General features: G+C 40.0%; 1 protein-coding gene across 2 annotated transcripts in view; it reads right to left on the minus strand.

Moving 5' to 3' along the window:
- Nucleotides 1–15,202, minus strand: part of HSPA14 (heat shock protein family A (Hsp70) member 14) — a 32,016-nt gene extending 16,814 nt beyond the window's left edge. The window contains exons 1-8 of one of the 2 annotated variants that reach the window (XM_025396754.1): nt 14,834–15,202; nt 13,354–13,434; nt 13,194–13,276; nt 4,784–4,832; nt 4,550–4,655; nt 3,647–3,737; nt 2,148–2,252; nt 926–1,087 (exon numbers count right to left, since the gene is read on the minus strand). In XM_025396754.1, the coding sequence (XP_025252539.1) occupies nt 926–1,087; nt 2,148–2,252; nt 3,647–3,737; nt 4,550–4,655; nt 4,784–4,832; nt 13,194–13,276; nt 13,354–13,434; nt 14,834–14,890 (734 nt within the window). In that variant the 5' untranslated portion in view covers nt 14,891–15,202. Of the gene's footprint in view, nt 1–925; nt 1,088–2,147; nt 2,253–3,646; nt 3,738–4,549; nt 4,656–4,783; nt 4,833–8,577; nt 9,964–13,193; nt 13,277–13,353; nt 13,435–14,833 lie in introns of those variants that run through there. The other variant, XM_025396755.1, reaches the window with a different exon arrangement.
- Nucleotides 15,203–15,211: the final 9 nt, after the last annotated feature.

Genomic DNA, 15,211 nt, shown 5'->3' on the forward strand with positions numbered 1-15,211 from the left:
TAAAGGAGATTTATGTAACTGCGTCAAAGTCTCCTATTTTACCCTTTATAATCACAGCACAATCACTGTTTAATGGCATAAAATTATTTGTCAAGCATTAAAAAGAAAAAAAAACCCTACAAGTCTTTCTTCACATAAATTTGACACATACAACAAAATATGTAAAATTACATTCCACCATCTCCAATATGAGTTCATTTTTAAAACTACTTACTAAATAGTGATGAATGACTTTCTTTAAACAACATCTATTTTATAACAAAAAGCAATATAGATCTTTATCAAACAAGTGAGACATTATGACTTTTTCAAGACTTCTTCAACCAATTAGGTCAAACTGGCTAAAATACCATTTCAATTACTTTTTTCTTTTTTTTAGAGCAGCAATACCCAAAGTATAACCTTTACATATTTGACTTTTGTAACATCCAAAAGGGTTAGAATTTTGGAGTAATTATACTCAGTAACAAGACTGAAATATTCCTAGCAGCAGATGAGTAATTAAGATAAATACTCTGTAAGACAATAACTTACTGGAATATGAAGATAATGTAATGCAATCTTCACCAGAGCCAAACTTTTAAAAACTGTTCAGAAGGCAATGAAGCCTCAGTGCCTATACACTCCTTTATCCAGACAGAAGAGCACCACATGAAGAATTAAAATCCAAGTTCATGCAGTTCAGTATCTGATGGTCTCTTTACACTAAGTGAAAAATCCAAGCACACTGCACTACGCAGCCTGGCCTCTGAATTGCCTGGACAGGACATTATAACTCTAGATATGAAAATATCCAGTTTCCAAGCAATGAAAAAAACTACATCCTGCTTTGCAGCAGGATAACTTAAAATAAATTAGGAAAAAAAATAAAATATCTGAAGGAAAACCTCAATCAGAAGGTATTATTCAGGCCATTAATACTCACCTCTGGAACTCAGAAGCTAAATACTGTGCTAAGGTTTCTGTGAAATGTGCACCACCGATGTTATCATCAGTGTTTGTTGAAAGAACCCGATATATTCCACTGTTAACTTCCATGACGCTGAGAGATAAGGATGTTCCTCCAAGCTTAAACACCAAAATATTGCTTCAAGAGAAGATAAAGTTATCAGGGAATAACATTTTAAAACTAAGTTGGATATCAGAAGTCACTTAGTTTAATCCCTTTAAATTACAAATGAGGAAACGGAAAATCTCAGATGAATAACTAAGTTGTCTACAGTCACTTATTGACAAATCAAGCCTAGATTCGAGACGTTCTGCATCCAAATCAAAGTTCTTTTTTACTTAGTCACGTAGATACAACTCTATTCTTCTGAGTAAGGAGTTCAAAACACGAACTTTTCAAAGTAAATCAAGAGATTTGTGATTATAGTGTATTTTAAGAGAACTGAACATAGAAATTCTATGTGTTAATATTATGCAAGTTACTACTGCAATTGCATGTTCTGTAGATATATTACATATGCAAAATTAGGAGCTAATTCCCGATTCCCCATGTATTAAAACTCAAAATTTGATATTCTCATATTTATCTAAAAATAATTTCCTCATGGTGTACACATATTTATTTACTTAACTGGGAGATACGAATAATGAGGTGAAACAATTACGTAAAATTAACACGGCATCTGAATTAACTTCTCTAAAGTTGAACGACTATCTATTCTATTAAGACATATTGACAGCTATATTAGGGATAAGTATGTTCTAGTATTTCACCATTAAAAGAAGTCTCAAAACCTCATGTTAAATTTCCCATCTCCTGCCCTGTCAAATGTATATAACAGTATCTATTATTTGCAAACATGTCTAATAACTGGAATTGGCAGAAAAATCAGCAGTGTGGTAGCTTAAGTTAGAAACTGGCCAGGCCTAGAATTTTCAAATCTTCCCTCAAAAAAGGGACAAAATGAGGGCAATACGACAAGGGCATAAAAGCTCAATCTTCTCTCCCATTATGTTTTTCCTGTGCTTTCCTAGGACATCTTTCTCAACTACTTGAAAAACTCTAGGAAAGAGTCTGTTTTTCCATCCAGAAAAGTTGGGAACCACTGCATTACATAATAATCTTTACTGATATAATCGCTATAATCTAAAATGTTTTCTGCACTCAAAAAACTTAAAACTTCAAATATGACCTTTACCTTTTTCCATTAGGGGAGTCTTGTCCAATTCCATAAGCAAGAAGAGCTGCAGATGGTTCGTGGATTAATCGCAAAACATTAAATCCAGCAGCTCTAGCTGCTTCTCTGTGAACAATTTGCTTTCAATGAATTTAATTTATCACATGTTCAATTCTACATTTTTAGAAATGCTCTGCTAAAGATTCTATACAAAAGCTATTAAGATTTCATAAGTAGAACATGAAGGATAATGATCTTTAGAAGCAAGAATATAGAAAACAAATGAATGACTATAAGAGATCACTTTGTTTAAAATTGTAATCTTCAGAGCCCATATCTTGACAAAGCAAGCAAAAAGCACATATACTGAGTAAGAGAAATAAAGCTCTCAAAAATGTCCATGTAAAAAAAAAAAAAGTTCAAAAGACGAGAGTCTTTTGGGGCTCTCAGAGTCTAGGACAGATGTCCTGCCTTCATGCTATCCAGAACTTCCCCATTCAAAGTACTTGCCACACTTTATCATAATTATCTTGTTAATTCTGTGACATCAGAAACCATGTCCTATTTATCTCTATTTACTCAACCTTCAATACAGTGTGGCTTAAACAGTAATGAATACATATTTATTGAAAGAAAAAATGCCTATGCAAAAACTGTAGAAAGACAAATTTATAAAACACTTGAAATTTTCCAATTTCTTTAATCTAGTGTTCAGTTTTTAAAAGTAAATAAGGCAATTCTCTGCCTCAGAGGCAACTTCAACGCCCAGAACCTTGTATGAAACTCTATCCTGCATAGCAAAGGCATAAAAGCATACCAATACATTTGCATAATGACCTGTAAAAACTATAACTTTTTTGTTTAGATTAAGATCTAAGGTGAAGAAATAATCACAAACGTTTTCTAAAACTGCACATGTAATTCCCACATAAACCTTAATTACAGAAAACTAGTCAAAGAGATTCATAAATGTCAATTTAACCAGGTAATTTAAAATGTTTCTGATCAAAACAGCTGAGGGTACACCATATTTAATTTTATGTTCTCTTGGCATTTGTTTTTTTGTTTTTTGAGACGAAGTCTCGCTGTCACCCAATCTGGAGTGGAGTGGCGCGACTTTGGCTCAATACAACCTCTACTTCCTGGGTTCAGGCGATTCTTACGCTTCAGCCTCCCGAATAGCTGGGATTATAGGCAGCACCACCATGCCCAGCTAATTTTCGTATTTTAATAGAGACAGGGTTTTGCCATGTTGGCTAGGTGGGTATCGAACTCCTGACCTCAGGTGGTCTGCCCCCGCTCAGTCTCCCAAAATGTTGGGATTCCAGGCGTGAGCCACCACACCCAGACTCTTGGCATTTCATTAAAAAAAAAAAATACATATTAATGATCATTACCTTACTAAATTATTTACAAATACAATTTTATTGCCTAAGGTACTTTCAAATATAATGTTAGCTTTTACTATATAGTGATTTTGTATTTCCTTTAAGCCAGTAAGATAAACCCCATATACTTACCCAAGAGCATTTTTCTGCTTTTCTCCGAAATCAAATGGGACAGTAATAACTACATCATTTGCATCTGAGCCCAATACAGAATGTGCCGTTTCTGCATATTAAAAAATATAAAATTCTGATGACAGAAAAAAATGACAAGTGATACTTTCTGAGGTTTATTAATTTATGACAAAGATCTCACTAAACGTATTTCCCAATTCACTTGCTTGCCCCCATGTCAATTTTCTTCTCTGCGCTCTTAAATCATGCAGCACTTCTGGTGGTTTTGGTGTTATCTTTTGGACACAGAATCAGCTTTCCAAAGACCCTGGCTCTTAGGCTTTAGTATCAACCATCTTCTAAATTAGACTGACTCCATGGAGAATAAGCTCCTAACGCATATGTGTGAAGACACAATGTCATAATGTTAGTTCTCTACATTTAAAGACTGCCTTCCATCCCCCAAGTTCTTAACATCATTACAGGGCTGAAGGGAGCCTTATAAACAATCTATTCCAGAATTTCCCAAATTGTTCGACAGAATACCACTCGACTCAGAGCCTTTCTCTGAACTGCTAATAAAAGCAGACCTACTTAATCTGCCTAAATTATTGTTCACAGAATACTGTCAATCTTGAAGTGCCACTATTCACCAAGCTTACTTGGCCACTAAATAGGTTTTGAACTCTTATTTGGCCTAATCCATTTATATGACTTATAGGGAAATCAAAGTCAGGGAAGGCAAGTCATCAAGGGCACATAGTCAATTAGTGCCCCAACCAGGTCTACAGTTTATATGTCCTTACTTATCTGTTCTATCACTCTGTTTCTCCCAGGATCTAAAAATACCTCTAACTTTTCTTTTTTAAGGTCAACTTTCAAAAGATCATTAAAGGTAACTATTAGGTATCTTTTGCTAAATACCTTTCATTTTACTAAATATCAGTCTGACAACATCTTCTGGGTTAACAAATCTTGTTTCTTCTCCAGTATCTATTTCATATCGTAATTTCCCATTTTTTTCAATGACCTATAAAATAAAGTATAATTATGCTAAATAAATTTTAATAAAAATGCAAAGTTTCAAATCAACATTACATGTTATGACCTTGGTAATTACTCTGTGTAACAGGGAAGCAATAACAGAACCATACTCACTAAACATTTACTTTCCGTGATGTATTTCTGAGCTTGCGGATCATTGGAGCTGTCCATAAAGAAAGATAAAGATAGCGAAGTATTAAAATCAGTATTGTAGATATATAAAGTTTAAAGAAGACTATATTTCTCAATATCACTGAACAAATATTAAAATATTAACAAAGTTATTAAGCTGCTTAACACTAAGTCTTCAAATATTACAGAAGATAGAAATGGAGTATTTATAAGGGTTATAGTAATTCTACTAAAGTACTGATCTTTGCATTTGAAAATAAATAGCTTTCGTATTCTGGCCTTGCTATTAATAGATGCTATATATTTTGAGGTGACTTTTTATAATATCCATGATTTTATATCATAGTTTCACACCTGTGATTCTGAAGACCTAACCACTGAGATGAGAAGGTTGCAAACTAAGGGCAAACCAAAGTAGCTAAGACCATCTTTTGTTGCTTGGTTTCTGAACACACACCAACTCCAGAAACCAAAAGGTTGAGCAAACTATGAATGCTGTTTATAGAAAGGTGCAGAGTACTATAGATATGCATATATAAACAGATTTAAGCAACTTATGCAGACTACAAAATGTTTTCATGTACATTATCTCAATTTATCCTCACGACACCTAATTGGGTGGGCTTGGCAGGTATTATTTTAGAGAAAAAGAGCCTCAGAGAGGGGCAATAACTTATAAGATAACAAGGGGCAGAGTCAGTACATGAGCCCAGGTCTTCTCTATCAGACTACTATTATTCATACTTTACCAGGCTGCCTCCCACTCATCTTGTAAATGATCACAATACTTCTGTCCCTTGAGCAGGGATAGAAATCTGATTCTTGGCTTAATGTCATCTAGAAATTAAGATAAAATAGACTAGTATCCTTCCATTAAACCCTTCTTCCAAGGAGCTGTGACTTCTATTTGTTTAATAAGATAAATTGAAAATTCATAGTGGCTAATTGCTGAAGGGTTACAGAGCATCTGGAGACCTTAACTTGTTAAGAGGCAGACAAAAGGGGTTTAAAATGGACTAATTTGGCTTCGGACTCTGGAATACTTTCAGGTTCCTCATACTTCCTTCTCTATCACCTAAAATATCAATAGGACAGGAGATAACTAACTAGCTTGCCCAAAGTCACACAGCTAATTAATGGCATAACTGGCTGGCACCCAGACCTTCAATACAAAGTTTAGTATTCTTTCCATTAAACCCTTTGCTTCTTCCTTTTCCTAAACTCAGTATTTAATATTAACTATATGCCAAACACTGTAGGAGTAGGAAAAAAAGATAAAGTGTGCTCATGGTGGGTTCTGCACCAATATTAGAATTTCAGCATGACACTTTCTAGTTCTGTTTTCTTTAGAATTTAAGTCAACCAGAAGAATTTATACTGTTATGTGTAGGCTGTCTACCACCCAGACAAGATAATTTGCCAGGAAAGATATTTTACAGAATTTGTAGAACTCTTAGAAATGGAAAATTATTTCTCAACTGCCGTATAAAGAGGGCCGCTGTCCTCTGAAGACAGAAAGTACATATAGCTCCAAGGGCCGCAGACAGGCAAGACACTTAGCAGAGGAGAAAGCAAAGCAAAGAATGGAGGCAACAAAGAACCACAGACATCATCACAAAGTAGTGGACTGATCCGTAACTACATACAAGTGAAAACTTTATTTGTCCACACCAGGATTACTGAACAGAAAAACAAAGGTGGTGGGAAGTTGGTATACGTAGCACCTTATTTACACGATGGACTTGAGGAGGCAGTTAATCCTATGGTTGTGTCTCACAACCTTTATTAGCAATGCCATCTTCTCTTCCTCCTCCTTCTTAAATATCCCTTATGGTCAACAGCCCACAGGCTTGGCACACACCAGCACTAATGTGCTCGAGTCTTTCCCCCACTTGTTACATGACAGTGCCTTACACATCTGAAAGTGCTCTTACATTCATCTGTTCCTTTGATCCTCACAACACCCCTGTGAGGTAGGTAGGACAATTATGAGTTTCCCACTCTATAAATGAGGAACCTGAGTTATGGAATGCTGGAAAGGCTTTTCTAAGGGGGTTCAGGTAGTAATGGTTGGGTCTACCACATAGGCAGATTCCTGGCTTGCTTTCTTGCACACTGTCTCCCTGTATTGCAGTTTTCCTCTCCTTAATAATTTTAGCCTATTTTCCTGTGTACTTACTCAAAACCTTTCCCTTGACTTTTATTTCCACATTAGGGTTACTTTACCCATTGAATTTCACAATACTACATCCAAATATTAATTCCACTTCTCTTCCTCAGCACTCCTTTCATCTCAAAGAAATCCCTGTCTTATGCACTTTGCTACCATTAATAGATTTATAGAATACAGGCCTAACTCTCTGTCAAGTACTTCTGTTTTTTCAGAAAATCTACCTACCTACCTATAATTGACATATATCTTTCCATATAATAGCCTAAGACAATTGAGACAATGAATATAGCTGTATCCATTTCAATGCCTTAAGTATATGCTCTTTTAAAGCAGAGTCTGTATGTCTGGTGTGGTGCTTAGAAGTTCATGAGCATATTAATAAATATTAATACCAGAGAATGCTACCTTACAATTGTTACCAGTATTTCAAATATACATATGCTGCTGTGACAGAAAATATTACAATTAAAATTTCATTTTCTTTTTGCCTTTTATTATGCTATTTCAAAATTTTTTAGAGCTGAAAGGTACTAGGAAAAAAAAAATCTAGTACAAATCCCTCAATCTGGAGATGAAGAAATTGAGGCATGAATTAGATGGGCACGGTGGCTCACGCCTGTAATCCCGGCTACTTGGGAGGCTGAGGCAGGAGAATCGCTTGAACCTGGGAGGCAGAGGTTGCAGTGAGCCAAGACTGCACCACTGCACTCCAGCCTGGGCAAAACAGTGAGACTGTCTCAAAAACATAAAAAATAGTAATAATAGAAAAGGGCAAATGATTTGTCTGATGAAACAAACTGTGACAGGATTCGAATCCAGGAATTCTAACTAGATTCCAGCATATTCTACCACACCAGCTGCCTCACACCTCCACCCCTGGTTTGGCAGAGCGGCTTGCTTGCTGTCTACTCATGGTTCTGGGTACGTTCCCACTGCTGCTCTGACCATTTCTCCACCCATGTGCATTTCCAGCATTCAGCTAAGCACTTGAGGCTGCAAAATAGAAAATAAAACCTCCCCCAACATGCCCACTCTTTGTTTTTCTTTTTTTCCAACTTCTAGATTATGGGAAAACTTTTTAAATCCCAAAGATTCCTATTTGTATTCCTAAAAGTACTAAGTAAACCACTAAAAGCTTTAAGTTACTTTAATGACAGAGATTAATGTCTTCCCTTCTAGAGTAAATCGGAAGTGTGGCTTATCACCTTCATCTCTCCCAAAGTGTATGTCTGAGGTTGGGAGGAGGCTCATCTGTTCAGGGCTAGTGCTTAAAAGGAGTCATCTATTGCAGGCAATCTTTATCCACACCATCCTCTACTGTTCCCAAAGTTAAAAGGGAAACAAAGCTGTTCTCTTCCACCAGATGCCACTAACTACATAAACTTCTGTCTACAACATCTGAGAAAAAGGAATCTTGGAAAGCTCCTCAAAAGGAAAGTTTCTAGGGCTTGCCCTGTATAACATACTAGACAAAAAAATAACAGAAAAGAATGAAATCAGCTAAAAAGCAGATTGGAAACTGATATAATCTGAATTGTTTCCACAATGTTCTAATGGCAACCAAAACTTCAAGATGTAATTTAGGCATATCAAGGGACCCAAATAATATGAAATGCAAAGAATTTACATACATTTAATATTTTATAAAATGGCCAATATTTTATATTGAAGATTATCAATATAAACCATAACACACTATGGTGGCTCCCTGGCACTTCTTATTTCCTTATATTGATAAGAGACTAAGAACCAGTAAAATGAAGGCTAGAAAGACAGTTTGACAAGAGTGCTTACTAGTAGATATGTCAGAGACACAGTAGTGGAAACGTAAGAGATTAAGGTACAAATACAGGTCGTGCTTATACTAGTCTAATGAGCCACACAAGGATTTTAAAAATTAAGATTTCAAACTCCATGAAGCAGTCAAGTTAGACCAGCAAAGGAAAGATTCAAGCAATGAAGTCACAGTATACATCCCTACTCCTGTATCTTGTAAACTAATGTGCCTTACCTCAGCCAAGGCCATATGCATTAATAACTTAAATGTGTACAGTGCTTTTAAACTTTTAAACTCTTTCACATCTATGAACCATGTGATCCTCACAACAACCCTGTGAGGTAGGCAGGGCAGGAGTTATTATTGATCCCCATTTTACAGATGAGGAAACCGCTGGAGAGAGGTAAAGTAAACTGCTTCACATCTGTGACAAAGCTACGATGAACCAGCTCTCTAGAACATGGCTCCATTGTTTTCTATTAGGCCACCCCTGGCATTTCTGAAAGGTCTTCCATTTGGTGGAGAATCTTGGGGAAATGAATTAGCAATTATATTTGTACTATCTGGATATACATGGTTCATCCATGTTTTTTTCTGAGGACATAGAAAAGGAGCCAGGGATTCAGAAGGCAGGTTTGGAAAATAGACGTCTACCAGTTTAGGAAACAGAGCCTTTTGTAATTGGTTCCTAGCTTTTGGTATTCGAAATCAACCTCTGAAGCAATTTTTCAAGGCCTAGCTGAAAAGCACCAGTTGCCTCTTCCACTGCTGTTGCCAAACGTCTGACTGCGATGACAGCATCCCTGCGGAGCTCATTGGCAGTGTCTTGCTGAGCACTGGCCTCCTCACCAATAGCAATCAGCCTGTCCAGTTTTTCTTCCTCCCGCTTTGAGAGTTCTCGTGCCAATCGCCTGTTTTCTGCCAACTCGGCTGCAATAGTCCTGGCCACTGACCGCCTTCTTCGCCTTGCCCACCTTGGAGGGGGCTCACTGGTCAAGGGCCTATCCCCACCAGAAACAAAACCAGCTCTCGAAGAGGAGACTGGAGTCTGCGGTGTGGAGGCTACCCCAGGAGTGCTGCGGCTGGTGCTGGTGCAGGGGCTGGGCTCCCCAGACACACCCAGTCTGGCCATGGGGCTGCTCTGACAGGGAGCAACTGCACCTCTGAAAAGGCTGTGGGAGCTGCTGTAGCTGGGGGTCCCTTGAGAGCACCCTGAAAAACAAAGCAACAATGTTGCAAAGAGAACATTCCTGCTAAGGGAATGCTTGGAGCCAGCAGCAGAGCTGAGACAAATTATAAACCTATGATTGTTCCTGGAAAGCCTCTTTCCACCAGGGACTGGGAAGAATCCATTTCCTTAATCTGGACATTGTGACCTGTTTAATTTCACCTCTAAAACTTCTCCCTTGCCTTCCTGAACCCCTTTGTACCTAGCTATCCAACCCACTCTAGACCTACACATTCCTAACTACCCATTATTAATAATGCCAGAACTAGTTTGGTTCTAGAGAGCACTTCTTCTAGGTTTAAAGAGTTCTAATACCTTATGTTGCTATGGGCATAGCTTTTGAAAACCTGGAACCCTTTAGCTTACTATTAGGTTTTTAAAAAGGTGCATGGGGCAGAATGAGGCAGAAACAGGAACTATGCTGAAAAGGACACTATCCAAACAGACACAGCTGTTTAGAGCCATGTGACTCTGGGACCCGAATCCTTCACATGCTTAGGAGTTACCTGCACCCGAGGATTCATCCCAGGAGTCCTCGAGGTCACTGGTTTCTTGTATCCGGTCACTGATTCTTAGCTGACAATCCTCATCTGATTCCTTAACTGTTTTCAACATAGGCTGATGATCAGCTGCCTGAGTCCTTTTTGATTTTAGAATGCCGGTTCCCTCTTCCCCTGGGGCGTCAGAGGCCACTAAATTCTGATCACAGTGCTTGGCCCAAGCAGCATCCTCCATTAAGTTGTCTGGGTCAGTCACTATCTGATTTCGGAGAAGCTGATCCAACGTATCATAAAATGGACAGTGTGGTGGCTCACCCATACTTGTGGCATGGGCAACATAGGCCTTTAAATATAATGCCTTCAGAACTTTAAACTTGGAACGGCACTGACGTTCGGTGCGGCGGAAGCCCTCCTGCTGCATTCGCTTAGACACAGCCTGATAGACATCTGCATTGTGATGCACAGTCTGGAGGCGCTGAATATACTCTGCCTCGCCTAGTATGGAGAGAAGAGTTCGTGTCTCCTGTCTGGACCACCGGATGCCCGCACTGCTATTGGCACTGGCCATTGTGGGTTGGAAAGGAGGGCTGGGCAGCTTCTGGACAGCAAGGTGCAAGTCTGAAGGTGTGGGGAAGCTCTGTGTGCTCTCAGGATATCTCCAGGATCTTCCCTCTCAGGGATAATTGCTGAGAAGCCAGGTCCAAGGACCGCATTTCTGGCTGGAAGGCCACAGGGGAATGAGAGTTACAGGAAGGGTGTAAGGATAATTTTGGCAGCAAGTTAAGTGATGCTACCTGTTAGTAGGTCATAAACAGGCATGAGGCTAAGACTGAGACAGCCCAACTTCGGGAGTTCACCCAGGGTAGACACTGCACCAAGGACCTAATGGCTTGGTAACCAAAGGGCCAAATGCTTTCGTGGCTGAGAGTTGGTACAACAATGGATCTGTAAAAATCACCCTTGTCTGGTGAGCAGATGGGCTGGGAGGGAAAATCACCTGGACCACGAGGCAGCTAACTCTAAAGGAGTCTAAGCATGACCATGGTATAGCAATCTGAAAGATGCTCAGTCTTCACTAATCATAGCACACTGTGGCTCTGTGTTACCCATCTGTCACTATGGGCCAGAAAAGTGAGTTTAAGTTGCTCTGCTAATACAAAGCTTTTTTGTACAATATGGCAGAAGAAAGCCACATAATTACCGTAACCATCTGCCCCCAAACAGCAGCATAAAACAAACAGTAACATATTGTTGGCTACCAGGGGAGAGATCTATGGAAATATACTGTATCTGGACTGTATCAATGTGAGCATCTTGGTTGTGACACTGTACTATAGTTTTGCAAGATGTAACCAAGGGGAGAGGTGGTGAATCCAGTCATGTGCTTGACATTTCTGTATTATTTCTTACACAGCAGCATAGGAAACTACAATTCTCTCTAAATAAAAAGTTTAATTTAAAAAAACAAACAAATATATTGTTGGCTACTCAGTGATTCAGGCTTCAAGACCCATCTACAATTCTTTTTTCTACACTTTATGATTTGAAAATATTTGACACCAACTTATATTTAATATGCTCAGTACTTTGTCAACAGGTAAAAGGATATGGGGATATGTTTATTGTCACCAAATATTGAATTATCTCCAAACAACTATAGTTTTTGGCTTAGTGCATAAATATCCTAAGGAAAAAGATTAATATCAAGTTCAATTTAATTGAACACAGGTAAGAGATACAAAATAAGATAAACAGGTAAGAGATACCTGTATAAATTTAATCTATAATATCCAAACTCTAAATCAACACAAGGACATTTTTACTTACATTCTCACTAAACAAAGTTGAAAGAAAAGAACCTGGGGCAGAGGGTGAGGAGACCTGATCTGCAGTCTTATCCAGTTTACCCCCTAACCTAAGGTAAAAATTTCTTTGTACCTTGATTTTCTCATCTATAAATGGGGAATGATAGTATTTGCCTTGACAATTTTACAAGGATGTTGAGAGGATTAAATAAAATAATAGATGTGAAAGCACTTTGAAAATTTAAAAACACTCTATCAAGTATTACTACAGTAGTGAAAATGAAAACCCCTAATTATTACAGCAATCTATAATTTCAGGAGACAGAAGTCTGGGGAAGCAAGCCTCTTTTAATCTTCTAATTAAAGTTACAACAGATGATTAATCTGATTCTTACATAAGATGTTAATTTAGCTGTTACTCTAATGATTAAATTTGTAAGTCCAATGGAAAAGTTAGTTCCCAGAAAGTGTCACAAAAGATCATGAGGAAGAAAATCAATAGTGTCTACATCGATTATGAACAATTGTAATAGAGTCAGCAAAATTCAACCACATTATCAAGAAGTCTTCAAATTCCCACAAAATCTTTGAAATCCTCTCAGTTAAAAAAAAATCTAAAAATGTGAACAATCCAAATTACCACCTCTGACACAAATTACCAAAATTAAATGAATGTTAGCATTTATCAATACTAACAGACCTGTCAGCAAGAAACTAACATCTGAGTGAATCCCATACTGGAGAAGATCCAACACTAATAATCAAAAGACACAGCCTACTGGGGGTACTCTCTAATGACTCAGTCATAAAATGAAGAAACAAACTATGCTGTTTCTAGTTTCACATTATGCTTAGAATTTATGAACATGTTTCTATTACTATATTTAAAAGTATCATTTGATTCCATACCTTCTGCCCAGGATCTGCTTTACTTTCATTACTGTATTTGAAATATTTCTTATTCTACTTTGTTTTGCTGCCAATCCAACAATCTGAAAAATATATATATATATTACAATGCATGTAATTTTAAATTATTTCACAAGTACAAAAATGAGGGGACTAGTACCTCTTCATTTTCTGAGTAAGCAACAACAGCTGGAGTAACTCGGTCACCAGCATCATTTGCAACCACACCAGCCCGGCCATCCTAGAGAAAAAAACACGAAATAGTCTCATTAGACGTATTCAGACATGTGTGCACCAGTGTTACTTTGCCATCTGTGTGGAAAGAAAAACTGCTTTCTCAATATTTTCAACTCGCAAATTTCATTACCATTTAATTTCCTCGTTTTCATAGAAGGCCTATAACTCCATGAATAACTGCCTCATGTTTTCAGTCTGCTCTGCAAAGTCAACAATTGAATCAAAAGTAATAACAACCTTTCTACACACAAAACGAAGCCTATTATTACGTTACCTTTCCTATTTCTTTCTTACCATTACCATTTCTTTTTCTTTTCTTTTTTTTTTTTTTGGAGACGGAGTCTTGCTCTGTGGCCCAGGCTGGAGTGCACACTAGTGGCGGATCTCGGCTCACTGCAATCTCCGCCTTCAGGGTTCAAGCGATTCTCATGCCTTAGCCTCCTGAGCAGCGGGGATTACAGGCGAGCCCGGATAATTTTTTTGTATTTTTAGTAGAGGCGGGGTTTCACCATGTTGGCCAGGCTGGTCTCGAACTCCTGACCTCACATGATCCGCCTGCCTCGGCTTCCCAAAGCGCTGGAATTACAGGCGTAAGCCACCGCGCTGGGCCCCTTTCTTCCTATTTCTACAAAATGAAGTAGCATTATTCCCTTTGGCTTTTCCTAACAAGTCATTTGACATTTAAACGCGGAACTAGTGGCAACGGAGTTCATGATTATCGTTCCTTCTGCCTCCCCACTGAGGAGAGAAAGGCCACAAGTTCTGTCAAGCTCTCACTTCCAGAAAGGCCACCTCTGTAGAGCACGCACAATCAACTGGCTTCACAGCCAGGCAGCGTTGCAGGACCATCAGCTCCAACTCGACAGCAGCCTCCCCGCCCCTCCGGGACCTAGACGTTCGGGCCCAGCTCAGCGCGTCCTGCGGCCCTGCTGTCCCAAAGACCACCGCCTCCAAGTACCTCGCGGCCACTTTCCGAGAACCTCCCACCCAAGGGAATCCTGAGGCCCTGACGTCAGCGAGACCCTTCCGGCATTCAGAGGCCAGGACGTCCCCGGGACCCATCCCCGGACACCCAGCGGCCCTGCCCTCTCCGAGACCCCCCGGGCACCCTGCACCTCCGTTGTCCCCGGGACCCCTCTGGGCATCCCGCCGCCATGACGCCCCTGGAACTCTGCGCGTCTAAGTCGCCGGGAGCTTCCGCTGCGGAGCAGAGAACTTTCTGAAGGAGTCGCCAGGGGCTAGGCCTGGCCCGCCCGGCCCTTCGCCCCGGAGTGTCCTCGCGGCAACGCCACTCCACGACATCCCTAGGCCGGCGACACGCCGCTCTCAAGCCTGTGGATGAGCCCGCGCCAGAGAACCGGGTGGCCGTCATGAAGCCCTAGCCCAGCTCCGCAGCCCCTCACCTTATAGACGGCCACACAGGCTGAGGTGCAGCCCAGGTGAACTCCGATGGCCGCCATGAGGCAGCAGGGACAGCGGCGGTAGGAATGAAGGGGTCCCCCAACAGCAACAGCTACCAGCCGCCCAACGGCCCCATCAGGCACCGCGGAGCTTCACGTTCCCGCCCGCCCCCTGCGTCCGGTCCGCCGCGACAGCCTCCCGCGTCGCCGCCAATCAGCGTGAAGGTTCTGCCTTTCTTCACGCGCAGTACGCGAGTAGCTTCAGCGCGTGTCTCTGCGCTCTGCGGAACTGCATAGTGCGCACGCGCAACCAGGGAGGGACGGGAAAAGGCTTCTACGCTCCGCCCCCTTCCTGTCTTCCGTGAGAGCCAATGGAAACTC

This window comes from Theropithecus gelada, chromosome 9 (genome assembly GCF_003255815.1).
Source record: "Theropithecus gelada isolate Dixy chromosome 9, Tgel_1.0, whole genome shotgun sequence".
In the NCBI taxonomy this organism is placed as follows: Eukaryota; Metazoa; Chordata; class Mammalia; order Primates; family Cercopithecidae; genus Theropithecus; species Theropithecus gelada.